Here is a 17,716-nt window from a genome sequence, read left to right as displayed (position 1 = left end):
ATTAGACATAACAGTAATATAAACACATATTACTACCCTGATCATTTTTAGAAATAAAAACTCTTCAACTGTAAATATGTGTGTGTTTTATCTGAGTGATTAAACCAGTAAAATTTAAAACACATTATTAAAGTCCAAAAGATAACAGAAATGAGATCGTGTTAATAAACCCATATGTCTGTGTTCACATCAGAGCTGGCTAGGCTGAAGCATATAGAACTCTATCTAGAAGATATGTCTCCTAACTTATTGAATCTCTGTATGATCCATTTGCCTTTCTGTAAATAGTTGTGTTTCCTAATACATTTATAATGCCAAGGAAAGGACCAGTTCCAGAACATTCTGCATCCATGGTTATCCTGTACAGAACATGTTGAATAGGCAAGTTAGTATGTAGCACACCAGGAGTGGCTCCATATATACACTTTGAACACTAAGAACGTAAAAGAGATGAGAATTATGGAACATTCAGGGAAATGCACAACGTGTAGTGTGTTCAAGGTAATTGTAGTTTAAAGTTAATGTAAATTAATGTTCTGCTAACTCTAGATGTTGGGGTAAGTCGGCATCTTTTATCTTTGCCTTACTTTCAGGTGGATGATGACAGACTGGACCACGTGTTCACGAACATGTGGGAAAGGAGTGCAAAGTCGACAAGTGGCCTGTACCCAGCAGCTGAACAACGGAACCCTAATCAGAGCCTGGGAGAGGGACTGCGCAGGGCCAAAGCCCGCTACTGCCCAGCGCTGTGAGGGACAGGACTGCATGACAGTGTGGGAGGCAGGAGTGTGGTCTGAGGTGTGGCGCATATCCTGTTTCTTTGCCCTTTTCCTCCTCTGACCCTTTGCTTCTACGAAATCTTGTATCACGCTTCAAATCACTATACAAGACAATCGATATGTAAAGCTGTTAATTTTGCTGACACAAAAGGAAAATAGCTAATTTTGAAAATATAAAAAAGAAAAGATAACGACATGACCCATAGATCATTTCATCTGTATTTTAGGCTTTTGATTTTTCTCATCTATACACTGTGAGTACTGCTGGCGAGGCACATACTAAAGTGTGTGTTTGCCTCCTTAAATGTCTCTGAACATGTAAAAGGAAAAGAAAATTAACATTTAGCAATCATTTTATATGTGCAAGCAATGAGATTTTACTTCATGTTTGAAGTTTATATATAAACAGAAATGTAAGGAAATTACTGTTTTATATGTGTGAGCAATAGAAATTAGAGGAATTAATTTACTGAAAACCTCTACATAAGTAATAAAGCTAAAGTTTAGACCAGGGTGAGCTCACGAATACCACACAGTCTTGCAAGTTTGTAATGAGCTCCTCACCTGATACATATGCAAAGTCCACTCTTATCTAGGCATGCAGAAAATTATTCATGTTTATAATTTCATCATCATATAAGATATAAATTGATAGGCATGCTCTCTTAAATACCTGTCTTTTGAAAAGGAAGAGAAGTGCCAGAAACCATGATTGAAGTTGCCTTACTCCACAGCCTGTACCAGCTCTAGTCAAGCCTTTACTATTATCTTCCAGTGCTCAGTAAAGTGCGGCAAAGGCGTGCGACAACGGACCGTGAGGTGCACTAACCCAAGAAAAAAGTGCGTCCTCTCCACCAGACCCAGGGAGGCAGAGGACTGTGAGGACTACTCAAAGTGCTATGTGTGGCGCGTCGGTGACTGGTCTAAGGTGAGAATGTGTGGAGTTTAGGAGGCATCAAGAAATGGGTGGACATCAAGGGGGCAGGGTGTTTCCACGCCCAGCTTTACCTCATGTCCACTTCTCTGCGATGATGATCTCTGAGGAATGATGTTAACGATTGTGATAAAATACATAAAGTGTCTAGCGTCATGGTTGGCATTAAAAAAAGAAGCTGTAAAAATAGTGAACATTCTTTTATTGCTAGCATGTCTGGCTAAGAGTTCATCCTCAGATTATGTTTAGTAATATCTCTCTGACAGATAAAATGCTATCAACGAGTAAACCCGAGCTGCAATTAAAGGATGTAATTTCAAGCAGAACAACAAAGAAGGGACAAGACAGAGTTTGTCTTCCTTCAGTGTTTTGGGTTGTATACAGTAGAACTGGAATTTACCAAAATTCTTTCCCTTTTTTGGTAAAAAACAAGGTTGGAACACAGGCATTAGCAGAAGGGTAGGGAAACACAAGGAAAAGGTGTTTCGTAGAGGAGCACCAGCTTGTCAAGAGAGGCACCAGGATCACAGTTGTTGAAGTTAATTCAAATGGACAGATCTCGTTTGCGAGGTGGGCAGCTTTATCTTGTGGTAACATTAAACTCTGCTAAAAGATTACATATGTGGAGGCTCATGTAGGATTAGGCTTGGATATGATATATTCCCTTCATGGACTATCAGTGAGCTCTATGTTTTAAGATAAACCCCTGTACTGGATTCCCCAAATGTAACAGCTCCACATCAACTATAGCACTGTGTTCACTACAGAGCATCTAGCGCTGTGGCCTACATGAAATATAAATCTCCTCACCTGGGCTTCATAAACGGAAAGAAAGAGCCGCTACAGCACAGGACGGAGCATGGTAGCTTCCCACAAAATAAGCTGAAGAATGTTCTGCAAGAACTATTTCAGCTCCCTCGGTGTTCCTCATGCCAGAGAGTTAAAGTCTAATCTCTCTTCTTATGTATATGGATATGCAGCGTGGCTGTTGATGAAAAGGTTGGAGACTTAGGTGGTGGTGGTGTGTGTGTATGTGTGTGTGTGGTGTGTTTGCACAGCTGTGTGTTTATGACTTTCTTCTCTGATTATAATTTGCACACCAGGACTGCATTTTAGTCTTTAGGAAATTTAACGTTTTCCCACTATTTTCAACATTCAGATTCCACTTTAGGACTCAGAAGCATTTATAAACAAACCTTGACCCTGACCCATGAGGTGTTTAACTGCTTCACATTTCAGTGTGAATGACTTTCAGCTAATTTCGGGTTACCCAGACTCAGTTCCTATCATGTGTAGGGTTTCTCTCACTAATTTTAAGACGGAGAAAAAAAAAACACATTGAGTGGAATTCGAAAGCTATGAGAGTCTGTTCTGATGGCTGCATTACATATGAGCATATTGTCCAAGCCATTAAAAGGGAAATGGACAGATAAGGTTTAATATAATGAAAACGCAGAGAGAGCACTAGTTAAAGTTAGGGTAATGTCCCCTGTTGGTCTTTTGCCATTCCGTTTTTTGTTTTGCTTTGTTCTTTGTGTTTGGAGCAGAAGTGCAGATATTGATGGCAGCCATCTTTTTCCACCTACTTATTGAGACATACTCCCTACTGAACTCATAGCTTGTTTTTTCAGCTGTCCTCAGGATCCAAAGTGCCTCTGCCCTCCTAGGGCTGGCATTAGAAACACATGTAACTATGTCTGGCTTTTTCCCTAAGTGCTGGCCATGCGAACCCAAGCCTTTATGTTTGCATGCTAACTACTTTACTCACTAAGGCATCTCCTTGGCTTCAACACTTATTTCTTATAACTAATGAAATTCTAGATGCTTCCCCCCCCCACCGCCCCATTTTATTTATTTATACTTATATTTTGGTACTGGGTATCAAACCCAGGGACTCATGCGTTTAAGCAAATGCTCTATCACCAACCTATATATCACCAAGCTATATGCCCAACCCGAGATGTTTTCTTTAGATGAGACAATTATTCCCAGAAAATGTTTAGATACAATTTGTACTGGCTAGCTTTTTTTCAGGTGACACAAGCCAGGATCATCTGGGAGGAGGGAATCTCAACTGAAAAAAAAAAACAAAACAGAAAACAAAAAGCCCTCCATCAGATTGACCTGCAGATACGTATGTAGAACATTTTCTTGATTAACGATTGCTGTTGGAGGGTACCACCCAGTATGGACAGTTCTATCTCTGGGCAGGTAGAGCTGGGCTGTTTTAAAAAGCGGATGAACCAATCATGGAGAGCCAGAAGCAGCACTCTTCCTTGGCCTCTGCTTCAGTTCTGCCTCCAGGTTCCTGCCCTGAGTTCCTACTCTGACTTTCCTTAGTTATGGGATCTGATTGGGACATGTAAGCCAAAGGAACTTTTCCCTTCCCAAGTTGCTTTTGGTCATGGTGTTGATCACAGCAATAGAAACCTGATTGGGACACCATTATATAAAATAAATCCCATTTCCCCAGCTTTTGTGATGAATACAAATATTTCAAGTGATAGCTACACCCCAGTTAACTGAAAAACCCAAAATAAATACTTGAAAAAGCAGTGGACATTAGTAACAAATTACTGTAACATCTGACACAGAACTTGGAGCACACTTGAGGAGCTGTGTAGAAACAGGATTAGCATAGCTGTCCCTATGTCAAACACTGTTACTTTGGATTAGTAAAATATGCCTACTACAGCCAGGCACTATATCTTATGCAGGAAAAAAATTAACTTTGGATAGTATAAAGAACATTGATTTTTGCTTTTTATGTTAAATGTGAAAAAAAATGTGGTTTTCAGTTTCACTGTAATTACAAGTATAGTTAGATTGAATGCCTTCTAACTGACCTGTGTTGGTACAGCTAAAACGGCTTTTGTGGGGCTCAGGAAAGAGGGTGGCTCCAAAGAGTGTTCTTTATCCTGGGACCCCTGGTCTTTGTTAGCCTGCTCTTTCCTTACTCAGTTGTTAGCATTCTCGGTCTCATTACCCCCATTTCCTCCCCCTCTCTTTACATCCAAATATGTTTTCTCTTTTCCTTAAAGACCTTTTTTTTTTTTCCTTCTTGAGGTCTCAGCAACACAAATCCAAACAGCAACGTGCACAAATGAAAACCAGCAGCTCCATGTGAATGCTCCTGATTTTACTTACCCCCATTCCACTTCTAAGACAGGGCTTTCATGTTAAAATGAAAAACATCCCAAACAATTACAGAGGAGAGGAACAGTGCTGAAGTCCCAGTGTGCCACTGATTAAAGGTGATTAAAGTGTTCAGGGACTTAAAGAACTCACATCTCTTATTCCTATCAGCTGTGCCTCTCCACCAGAAATAGCCACAAGATGTCTGCGGTTGGGGCTGGATGTCTGTGCCCCCCTGAGGGCAATCAATCTGTCATCTTCACTTCATCTACCCAGAGTTTTATACTATCAATACACCTAAGTAGACCTAATATTAATACTTGGTTTGGCTTTGATCAGGAATATTGAATTTGCTGTCCATAAAGTCTAGCAACACACACAGACACACACACACACACACACACACACACACACACATACACACACACACACACACACACACAGACACACACACACACACACACACACACACACACACACACACACACACAAACACTCCTCTCCTGGTAAGCCAGATACAGCATGCACTGTATCAGTTAGAAGACAAACAGAGTCCCCTCTCTGCTCTCCCACTGGCCAGGAATCATTAAGGAAACTGATACCAATAAAAGGCAGATGCAGAATACGGCTAATGTCTTAAACTAAACTAGCTCATTGCACTTACTTTAGTCTATGTGATTACTTTTTTTCCAGATATTTTTTTCTTTAGTAAAGAAATACTTTGGCGCCATATTGTCCTCTGTTTTTGTTATTGTTTGCTCATTTTTATTTAGCTTCATTTCACATGGTAAATGAAGCTTAACATTACATTTATTAAGGACAGCAGGTTACCAAGAAGAGACTTGATACCCTATGAACATATACAGGGGGAGGTAATCCCCCTCAGGAACAGTCATAGGGGAGGGGAATAAGGGGAAAATGGGAGGGAAGGAAGAATGGGAGGATACAAGGGATGGGATAACCATTAAGATGTAACAAGAAGAAATTAATAAAGGAGGGAAAAAAAGCCAAAAAAAACCCATTACATTTATTAACATTTCTTTATTTTTTTTTCCTGTCAATGACAAACGTTTTTATTCACTTGACATCCTGGTCCCATATCCCCTCCCCTCCCATCTCTCCCCTCCCTCTCTCCCCTCCTCTCCACTCCTCTCTTGCCCAGAAAAGGAAAGGCTCCCTTCCCATCCATCCCAGCTCATCAAGTCACATTTTTTCCTCTCCTGTGGCCCAGCAAGGCAGTTCCACTAGGAGGGAGCAATCAAAAAGCTGGCATCAGACTCCATATTAGAGTCAGCCCCTCCTCCTTTTACTAGAGGACCCACCTGAAGCCTGAGCTGCCCATTGGTTACTTCTGTGTAGGGAGCCTAGGTCCAGTGATGCATGGTCCTTAGTTGGTCCTTCAGTCTCATCAGGCTCCTCTGGGCCCTGGTTAGTTGGTTCTGTTGGTCTTCTTGTGGAGCTCCTGTCACCTCCAGGTTCTTTTCTTCTTCACCCCACTTTCCATAAAACTCCCTATTCATCTCCCAATGTTTGGCTGTGAGTTGTTTCAGCATCTGTTTCCAATTGGTGCTGGGTGGAGCCTCTCAAGGGACAACTCTGCCGGGCTCCTTTCTGCAAGCCTAGCAGATTATCATTAATAGCGTGGGCTGTTCTCCATGGGATGGGGCTTGGGTTGGGCCAGGCATTGGTTGAGCATTCCCTCAGTCTCTTCCCTATCTGCTCTGTCTCTATCCCTCCACATCTTGTAGATGGGGTAAATTTGGGTTCAAAGTTTTTGTGGGTGGGTGGGTGTTCCCCTCTCTCTACTAGGAGTCTTGTTTAGTTAGAATCTATCCTCTTTAGACACTATGGGCCTCCACTACTATGAGTCTCTGCCAGAGTCCCCTCCCCCCCATATTCTCCCAGGAGCCTACCCTGAGAGCTCTCTCTTCTACCTTGTTCCCTCTCTTCAGCGACTACCTCTGGCTTTTCTTTTTCCCCTTCTGAGTGATATTTGAGCCTCCTCCCTTGGGTCCTCCTTGTTACATATCTTCTTTGGGTCTGTCCATTATAGTGTGTTTATCCTGTCCTATATGGCTAAAATCTGCTTTTGGTAAGATGGCCATTTTTACTATGTTTACCCTACTGATCCATGAACATGGGACATCTTTCCATCTTCTGATATCTTCTTCAATTTCTTTCTCCAGAATCTTGAAGTTCTTACCATACAGATCTTTGACTTGTTTGGTTAGAATTATACTAAGATACTTTATATTATTTGTGGCTATTGTAAAGGGTGTGGTTTCCCTTAATTCTTTCTCAGCCCATTTGATATTTGTATACAGGAGGGGTACTGATTTTTTAAATTAATCTTTTTTTTCCAGCCGCTTTACTGAACATGTTTATCAGCTGTAGGAGTTCTCTAGGGAATTTTTGGATCACTTATGTATACTGAAGTATCTGCAAATAGATAGTTTGGTTTCTTCATTTTGATTTGTATCCTTTGATCTCTTTTAGTTGTCTTATTGATTTAACTAGAACTTCAAGTACTATATGGGCCAGATACAGAAAGAATGGGCACCCTTATCTTGTCCCTAGTCTTAGGAGAATTGCTTTGAGTTTCTCTCCATTTAATTTAATGTTGGCTATTACCTTGCTGTATATTGCCTTTATTATGTTTTGGTATGTGCCTTATCTCCCTGATCTCTTGAAGAATTCACTTTGAAGGGGTGCTAGATTTTGTCAAAGGCCTTTTCTATAGCTAATGAGATGGTGTGATTTTTTTTCTCTCTCTCAATTTGTTTATATAGTGAATTACATTGATAGATTTTTGTATGTTGAAATATCCCTGCATCCCTGGGATGAAACTTACTTGATCATGGTGCATGATGTATTTGATGAGTTCTTGGATTCAGTTTGTGAGTATTTTATTGAGTATTTTTGCATCAATGTCCAGGAGTGAAATTAGTCTGAAATTCTTTTTCACTGTTGAGTCTTTCTGTGGTTTAGGTGTCAGGGTGACTGTGGCCTCATAGAATGAGTTTGGCAATGTTCCTTCTATTTCTATTTTGTTGAATAGTTTGAAAAGTACTGGTATTAGTTCTTCTTTGATTCAATGCTAAAACCATCTGTCCTTGGGCATTTTTATTTTTTACTTTATGGTTGGGAGACTTTTTTTTATGACTGCTTCTATTTTGTTAGGAGATATAGCACTCTTTAATTTGTTTACCTGATCTTGATTCAATTTTGGTAAGTGAAATTTATCAGGAAAATCATCCATTTCCTTTAGAGTTACAATTTTGTGGAATACAGGTTTTTCAATTAAGACCTCATGATTTTTTGGATTTCCTTAGTGTTTGTTGTTGTGGCTCCCTTTTCATTTCTGAGTTCATTAATTTGGTTAACTCTCCCTCTGCCTTTTACCTAGTTTGGCTAAGGGCTTGTCTATCTTGTTGATTTTCTCAAAGCACCAGCTCTTGATTTCATTTGTTCTTGGTATTGTTCTCTCTGTTTCTATTTTATTGATTTCAGCACTGAGTTTGATTGTTTCCTGTCATCTACTCCTCTTTGGTGTGTTTGCTACTTTTTATTCTAGAGCCTGTTAAGTTGATAATATGAGATCTCTCCCAGTTTCTTTATGAAGGTGCTTAGGGCTATGAACTTTACTATTTTAATACTGGTCTCATTGTGTCCCATAGGTTTGGGTATGTTGTGCCTTCATTTTCATTGTGTTCCAGAAGTATTTAATTCCATTCTTTATTTCCTCCCTGACTCAATATTCACTGAGTTGAGAGTTGTTCAGTTTCCATGAGTTTGTAGGCTTTTTGTTGTTTCTGTTATTCTTGTGGAGTTCTAGCTTTAATACATATTGCTGATAAGATACAAGGGGTTATTTCAGTCTTCTTGTATCTGTTGAGGCTTGCTTTGTGACCAAGTATATAGTTGATTTTGGAGAGGGTTCCATGGGGTGCTGAGAAGAAGATATATTCTTTTGTGTTCGGGTGAAATGTTCTCTAGATAACTGTTAGGTCCATTTGGTCCATGACATGTCTGTTAGTTTCCTTATTTCTCCATTTAGTTACTGTCTCAATGATCTATCTATAGTTGAGAGTGGGGTGTTGAAGCCTCTCGTTATTAATGTGTGGCTTCTGATATGTGATTTAAGCTTTAATAATGTTTCTTTTATGAATGTGGATTCCCTTGCATTTGGAACATAGATGTTCAGAATTGAGACGTCGTCTTGTTGAATTTTTCCTTTAATGACTATAAAGTGTCCTTCCCCATCTCTTTTGATTAGTTTTGGTTGAAAGTCTATATTTTTACATACTAGAATTGCTACTCCAGCTTGATTCTTAGGTCTGTTTGCTTTGAAAACCTTTTTCTTGCCCTTTACTCTGAGGTAATGTCTACCTTTATTGTTGAGATGTGTTTCTTATATGTAGCAGAATGATGGGTCCTGTTTGTGTATCCATTCTGTTAGCCGGTGGCTTTTTATTGGGTTGTAGATGCCATTGATGTTGGCCAATATTAATGGCCAGTGTTTGATAATTCTTGTATATTGATGTTGGGGGGAGGAGAGGGAGAGAGGGAGAGAGAGAGAGAGAGAGAGAGAGAGAGAGAGAGAGAGAGAGAGGAGAGACTGGAGAGAGAGAGAAGAGAGATTCTTTCCTTTTGGATTTAAGGATGTGGGTTTATTTAGTTCCTGTGTTTTCCTGGGTGTAGTTAGCCCCCTTGGGCTGGAGGTTCCCTTCTGGTATCTTCTGTAGAGCTGGATTTGTTGATAGGTACTGTTTAAACTTGGTTTTGTGATGGAATATCTTGTTTTCTCCATCTATGGTGATGGGGAGTTTTCCTGGATATAGTAATCTGTGTAGACATCTGTGATCTCTTAAGGTCTGCATAACATCTGACCATCCCTTCTCACTTTCATAGTCTCTGTTGAGAAATCAAGTGTAATTCTGATAAGTTTGCCTTTATATGTTACTTGGCTTTTTCCTTTGACAGCTTTTGATTTTGTTTTGTACATTTAATGATTTGATTATTATGTGATAGGAGGATTTTCTTTCCTTGTCCAATCTGTTTGGTATTCTGTAAGCTTATTTTATGTTTATAGGAATCTTTAGGTTGGGGAAGTTTTTTTTCTTTTTTTCTTTTTAATTAATATATTCTTGTTATATCTCAATGGTTATCCCATCCCTTGTATCCTCCCATTCTTCCCTCCCTCCCATTTTTCCCTTATTCCCTTCCCTTATGACTGTTCCTGAGGGGGATTACCTCCCCCTGTATATGCTCATAAGGTATCAAGTCTCTTCTCGGTAACCTTCTGTCCTTCCTCTGAGTTCCACCAGGTCTCCCCCTCCAGGGGACATGGTCTGGGAAGTTTTTTTTCTATGATTTTGTTGAAAATATTTTCTAGGCCTTGGAGCTGAGAGTCTTCTCCTTCTATCTCTATTATTCTTAGGTTTGGTCTTTTCATAATGTCCTAGATTTCTTGGATGTTTTCAGTCAGGAACATTTTAGATTTAACATCTTATTCCCTGTGTATTCTATCTCCAAGATTGCCTCAGATTGTGTTTTTGTTTATTGCTTCTATTCCATTTTTAGGTCTTGAACAGTTTTATTCATTTTCTTTTCCAGTTTGATTGTATTTTCATGCATTTCCTTATGGGATTTCTTCTATCCCTTCATCTGTTTGAATGCACTTTCCTGTATTTCGTTGAGGGATTTCTTTTCCTTCTTTTAAGACCTCTATCATTTTTCATGACCTCAAATTTATGCTCGTGTTCTTGTATGTCAGGTATGATAGCATCTTCGAGGCTTGCTGTAGTAGGATAGCTGGCTTCCAATGGTGTCATACTGCCCTGGGTTTTGTTGCTTGTGTTCTTACACTGACCTCTAGCCATTTAGTTGTCTCTGGTGTTAGTCGACCTGGTGATCCCTCTGCTGGCCTTGTCCCAGATGGATTGGGCAGATCAGGAGTCAGCAATAGAGAAGGCTCTATGCTGAATGTTGCTCAGGCCAGATATAACCCTCCTCAGGATGGAGGACCATGGGGGTAGGGTCCTAAAAACAGCTTTCCTCTACTGACTCTGCTGGCTCACTGCTATCTGTGTCATAGGTGGGAGCCTATGTTATTTCTAGCATTTATATTTGAGGTAGTTTTATGTAAACAGTGGAACAATTGCTCTCAGCTTAAGGGGCAGGAGAAAGAGGTCCAAGGATTGATGTAGTTTAGTAATAGAATACTTGCCCAGCATATACAGGGTCCTAGGTTAAAACTCTAATCCCACGGAAACAAACAAACAAACCACACGTAAACAGATCCTCATGTGGAAAAACAGGAAGGCTAATTCCTAGGTAGATGCACTGCCATGGACATGGCCCATGGTTATTTCATTGAGGTACAGAGCTTTTAGAACTGGGACACACAGTGTTGTACCACTTGTGTGGCTTAGGCTAACTGCCAACACAGTTGTATGTCACATTTTGACTATGTCTGATACATATATGGCCTGAAGATGATTTTTAGGGGTGGGGAACAGGACCTATATGGTTTTTTTTTTTTTTTTTTTTTTTTGGTGACAGGAATCTGCATTTACTCAAACTAAATTGAAAAGTAACATCATTCCTTGTGTTTAATAAAATGCCATGTTTTCTCCCAAAGTTTGGCTTTTCTGCCTTTGTTTGGACTTCTGAGACTTCTGGTTTGCCTTATTGAAGGCCACAGAAGAGCAAGCAAAATCATTTTATTTACCTGTTACCGAGTATTTTGCCCTTTCCTTAAGATTAAATGGCTTTTGGTCTTCCATGACATATTAATAAGTGATTTATGTCATTGAACTAAATTATTTTTGTTCTAATGTTAGATTTATTTCATACTCAAAAATCTAAGCTTATTTGGCTGGAAAATTACAAAAATATGAAAAATGAATAGTTCGGGTCACATCAAATTATTACATTTTAAATCAGTATTTGGACTGCATATTACTATGAGTCTTTTGAAATGATGTAATCCTAAATGATACAGAATCAATAATTTTAAATGAGTTAATTATACATCCAGTTGAAAATATCTCTGTGTAGACACAAAGCTTGGAAGACAATCAGTTAATTCATCTTATCCCTGGAAAACAAATTTGCCATCAAATAACCATCTTCAAAGGAACAGTAGATAAATTACATAGACAAAGAATCTAAAAATTAAGGTAATTCTTTGTAAAAGGTAGATAAAATATATCAGTATATCTAAACACTTTGTAAAATAACATCAAAGAGAGCGATAATTTTACTTATTTAATGCCGTCCTAATTGTGATGATTTTCTAGTTTTAAGTAGCTATAAATCTCAAACATGTGCATTAAGTTTTTGTTTATTCTGCAGAAACAATATTCTGTCTAAAAGAGTAAAATATACTGTTTTTTTAATTTTGTAACTGTAAAAAGCCTTTATACTTCTGTATTAGTTCTAGTAAAATTACTATTCTTAATACACATATAACTAATATTATTGTAATTCACTTGATCTGCTTTCTCAAAACTTTAGACTATAGACAAATTACTATCACTGTTTTTGAGTGCTTAGTATGCTTTTTAAAAAGAAGCTCTGGGCTCCAGTAAAACAGCCAGTGAGGAAAGATGTTTGTCGCCACTCTATCCTATGAACCCCTTCAGTCTCTTGGACCCAAGGGGTACACTCAAGATAACTCCAAGATGTCCTCTCATCGCCTCTGTAGTACATGAATTATTGCACACTAAACACACACACACACTTTTTCCCATTTTTGCTTTTGAGATACAATACAATTACATTTCTCCCCTTCCTGTTCTCCATTCTCTCATATATATATATATATATCCCTGCTTGCTTTCAGCCTTCAAATTTATTCCCCACTCCTTTACCAATTGTCATTGAATGAATATATATATATATATATATATATATATATATATATATATATATTGCCAAGTACAATCTGTTCAGACTGCACTATACTTCTTGTATATATGCTTTCCAGGGATGAACATAGGATAGGCACTGGACAACCATTTGGTGTACTCTTACCTAGAGAATTCTACCTCTCCCACTCCCAGCTTTTTTCAATTGCCTATACTTGAGTATGATCGAGGCCTCATAGGGTTTTCTCTGTCCAGTTTGCTATGTTCATTGCTGTCATCCTTGTTCAGCTCACACTCGTTGGTGATTATTAATCAAATTGAAAACAAGCTCAAAATTAGACTGTACATTTTAATCAATTAAAATGTACCAGCCCTTTTCTGTAATTGTGCTTTGTATAAAGAGTCACTGGGTTAAGTAATTATTAAGTTAAGACAACTCAGACCTAAGTATAAAGTCAGCAAAACAGTGTTGTATTAGTTATTTTCACTATCACGGTGGTAAAACACTGATAAAAAGCAACTTGAGGAAAAAAGGATTTCTTTCCTCTTACAGCGCATGATACTTCATGGAGAGAAGCTGAGGCAGGACTGCCACAAGAGCTGAATCAGAGCCCATGGAAGAGCACAACTTACTGGCTTGTTCTCCATGGCTTGCTCAGTTTGCTTTCTTCCATAACTCATGACTACCTGTTCAAGGGTGAAAGGCTCCACAGTGGGACGGAACATCTGATATCAAACATTAATCAAGAAAATGTTCCATAGATGCCCACAGGCCAATTTGAGGGAGGCAACTACTCAATTGGGGAATCTCTCTCCCCGATGACGCTTAATATCTCTCACGTTGACAGAGCCTAGTTAATACAACTGAATGCTTATCAGTGTGGCAAACAAACACATGACTATTAAATCATAACCTTTCCTTTCTTTTGTTTTGTTTTGCTTTTTCAAGACAGGATTTCTCTGTGTAACAGCTCTGGCTGTCCTGGGACTCCCTCTGTAGACCAGATTGGCCTTGAACTTACAGAGATCCTCCTGCCTCTGCCTTCTAAGTGCTGGGATTAAAGAAGTACACCACCACCACCCAGCTCTTTTTTTTTTAAGCTTTATTTATTTATTATTATGTATACAGTGCTCTGTCTGCATGTACACTTGTAGGCCAGAGGAGGGCGTCAGGTCACATTATAGATGGTTGTGAGCCACCATGTGGTTGCTGGGAACTGAACTCAGGACCTCTGGAAGAGCAGTCAGTGCTCTTAACCTGTGAGCCATCTCTCCAGCCCCCAGCTATTTTTTTTATTCCCCACAAACTCATGTCACTATCACAATATAAAGCATAGCATAACTTTAAAAGTACCACACTTGAAAAAAAATCCAAGACTAAAAAGTTCAATATCTCTTTAAAATACCCAGTCTCTTAACTGTGATCTCCTATGAAATCTAAAGTAAGTTATATACGTTCTTCCTTCAAGATGGAAGAACCAGGACATAAAATCAATCACACTTAAGCAAAACCAAAGTCAGGCAGTTGAGCCCCGAATCTTGTAGCTCAGCGCCTAACATCTGGACTCACTCATAGTCATCTGGCCTCTAACAGGCTTTGGCAGCTTTGTCTCGTCTGTTTTGCCAGATACAGTACACATAACTTGTCTCCTAGGCTTAGGCCAGCCTAGTGCCTCAGCTGCTGCTATCCTTCCTTGTCGCCTCACTGCCCTGGGGTCAACATTAGTGTAAGGTCTCTCTGTATATGAGGCTGCACCTTCAACAGTGGTCCCTATCTGCTTCTTTTTAGGAAATTCAACCTGGTCACAGAGTGGGAAACTTCAGGCTCTCCCCCTTTTATCCTAGAGTCCCCCCCTAGAAATGAGGCTGTGCTTTTACCACTGGTAACTTCTGCACTTTCACAGTGTCCAGACTCAGATGCTCTTCGTGACCCCTTTAATCCTTGAGGACATCCCAAACCAGGGTGACTTACTACCAACTTTGGCTACGAGCTCGAGATGCGGCTTTGGCCATCTCTGGACCACAGCTTCTATGTGAAAACGCTAAGGAAGTTCTGCCCAGAACACTTAGCCTCAATGATGCTGGCCTCTTATTTTTCAGAATTGTTACATAGACCTAGATAGTCAGCATTGGTTGTCCCAGTAAAACAAAGTTTTTATGCAGGCAGATTCTTAAATCAAAACATCATACAAAAAGAGCCTTGACAGTGTCACAGCAAAACATCATGTTCCTAGTACCAATTTCTGTATTAGTTTGTTTCTCTGTTGCTGTGATAACACATACACACACACACACACACACACACACACACACACACACACATACACACACACACACGCACACACACACACCACCACCACCACCACCACCAACAACAACAACAACAAAAATACTTGAGGATGGAATTGTTTATTTGGCTTATAATTCCATGTCCCAATCCATTAGGGAAGAGTAATAAACCCAGATGAAGGAAATGAAACAGGAGCCATGGGGGAACTCTGCTTACTGCTTTTCTCTTAGCGCTTTGTTCACATTGATTTCGTATATAACCCATGACCACCTGCTCAAAGGGAGGCATGACCTACAGTGCGATTGGCCCTGCCACATCAATAATTAATCAGGAAAATGATCCATATATATGTCTACAGACCGATCTGAGAGAGCCAATTCCTCATTTGAGAATCTCTCAGTCCAGGTGACTCTAATTTGTGGTGGAGCTAGCACGTACAGGACTTGGGATTCAACCCCCTAGTGCTTTGAAGAGATGGGTGTAGCTAGAGAGACAAGTAGGATATTTATCCACTGCCATGCTGACCTTTGGGTTTTCCCAGTTGGCCAGCAGTTGCTATGTGCAGGACTTGATTATACCATTTCCCATATTCCCAAAGAAACCTTTTCACTGTTGGATCTGTGTTGTAGTATATCGGTAGAGACACAGCACATGGAAGTTGTCAATAGGCTGTAATGAAGCTGAATGGTTTGAAGACTGGGTTAGAGCCCTGTCTTCCTTCTCAGAACTAGCTTCTGCTGTTATGAGAAACTGCCAATGGCAGCCAGTAGGCCCTCACATTTTGTATATTCATTTCAGAAAACTGTACCTTATTTATTTCCTAAAACCCATAGTTCACCCCAATTTCCCTTTTCTTAAATAATATCAGCATCACTTATTTCCTCAGCTTCCAGGGCGTGAAGGCATCTGGAGTAGGCGTTCTTTGTCCTACACAAGTAGGCTTTGTACCACTTACTATTGACTTCCAATGTGATAATGTAATCCCTGTCCACTCTGTCATTAACACTGTCGGTATGCTGACTCATTCAAAACTGTCTACTCATCTATTCATTAGCCAAAGTGGCTTGAGCAGTTTTTCCTTCTGCAACTGCAGTTCTCTGGTGACTCTCTGTAATTCTTCTGACTATACAAGTCTTCAAGGACCAGAGCAAAAGCTCCCACAACAAAAGACGTTTCAGGGATCCATGGCACTTGGCTGTGTCATTCAGTTGGTATTGTCTTACGTTGTTGTTGTTTTCTTCAGAACACCTGAACTCCTTGCCCCTCCTCACAACTATCTCAGCAAATATACCATGATAGTAGATGTAGAAATGTTGACCAAGTATACACCACTTCCATTTCTCCTCGGGGAAACAAACACACTTCAAAATTATATTTCTTTGGAATATTTATGATTTTTCTGGCTCCAATTCTACAACTATGTTTCATATTATGTGTATGTATTATAGTTATGTATGTGTGTATATATATTTATTATATATATGTTACATAGGTAGTTTGTTTCGTTTATTTATATATTTATTTTTTTGATACAAGATCATAAACTATAGCTCTGGCTGGGCTATAAATCATTACGTAGCCTTCAGTCACCTGAAACATGAGATGTTTCTACCTCATCCTCCTAAATTTAGAGATGTTTCATATATATTAGAGCAATGATAAGTAATTTAAAATATCTTTAAGTAAATTAAATCAATGTAATTTTATGTAGCTGAACAGGTCACTTCACTTTTTGCTATACAGTAGCTTGTAATATTTTAACATGCAAATTTAAAGTAAATCCATACTTATTTAACTTTACTGATATTGGAGACTATAAATATTTCTAAGGTTGAGTGTATGTGTTAGAGAGAGAGAGAGAGAGAGAGAGAGAGAGAGAGAGAGAGAGAGAGAGAGAGAGAGAGAGAGAATATGCTTATATGAGTATGCTTTTATGAAACACATGTTCTGTCTCTGATGCTGGGGTTACAAGGAATCAGAGCCATGAGGAGCTTTTTCTCTGGGTGTTGGGCATCCCACCTCAGGTCTTTGCTCTCTCCTTACATGTGCTCTTATCTGCTGAGCCATCTCGCTAGCTTCCTTAAAGTTTAATGGGGGGATAGCAGACCTCTTTGGCATCTTTGTGATGTGATGTGCCTGGAATGTTCACCACTAGTATAGATAGCAGTTGTCTAACCTGGAAGGGAAACATTGAAGAGTGTGGCTCTCACCTAATAATTTTCTCTGAGACCTATCAAATATGTGGCTTCTGTCAAAGTTGAATAAGTTAAAGATAGCTACTATATGCTAATACGTGTGCATTTGCTAATACATTTGCAATCAGAGCTTTCCTTATTAAAAGACTATAAAATGAATTTTAAAATTTAAATAATTAATTCCTCTCTCTTACATCTGGTCAGCATTTGACAGAACTGCTAAATGAGATCTGGAAAGTTATTTCAATTTAAAACAGAGTTTAATCACTATGGTTGCAGCAGTGCTCTGTGTGAGACAATACAGCAGAACTATCTGGATATGTGCCCTGGGTTTCCTTAGCTCTGTGAGGCCCTCTGCAAGCTGCCTACATGACAAATATAGGTGAAACTTGACTGTCACTTGCTTTGCTGTAACCCGTCTTTCTTTTCCCCCATTGCTATATCAATCAATGTACACTTAATATTGTAGACTCACAGCCCTTTCACAAGGTATTAAGATCTCTTAAATA

At 39.3% G+C, this 17,716-nt stretch overlaps 1 protein-coding gene across 1 annotated transcript in view; it reads left to right on the top strand.

Moving 5' to 3' along the window:
• ADAMTS19 (ADAM metallopeptidase with thrombospondin type 1 motif 19) overlaps nucleotides 1–17,716 on the top strand; it is a 197,219-nt gene that overhangs the window by 167,540 nt on the left and 11,963 nt on the right. Inside the window, exons 20-21 of the mRNA XM_084780852.1 lie at nucleotides 594–798; nucleotides 1,555–1,707. Of these exons, the coding sequence (XP_084636978.1) occupies nucleotides 594–798; nucleotides 1,555–1,707 (358 nt within the window). The remainder of the gene's footprint in view (nucleotides 1–593; nucleotides 799–1,554; nucleotides 1,708–17,716) is intronic.

This window comes from Acomys minous (genome assembly GCF_964271855.1).
Source record: "Acomys minous genome assembly, chromosome: 4".
Taxonomy (NCBI): domain Eukaryota; kingdom Metazoa; phylum Chordata; class Mammalia; order Rodentia; family Muridae; genus Acomys; species Acomys minous.
The sequence above is the reverse complement of the archived record's forward strand: the minus strand, read 5'-3'. Positions and strand labels throughout refer to the sequence as shown.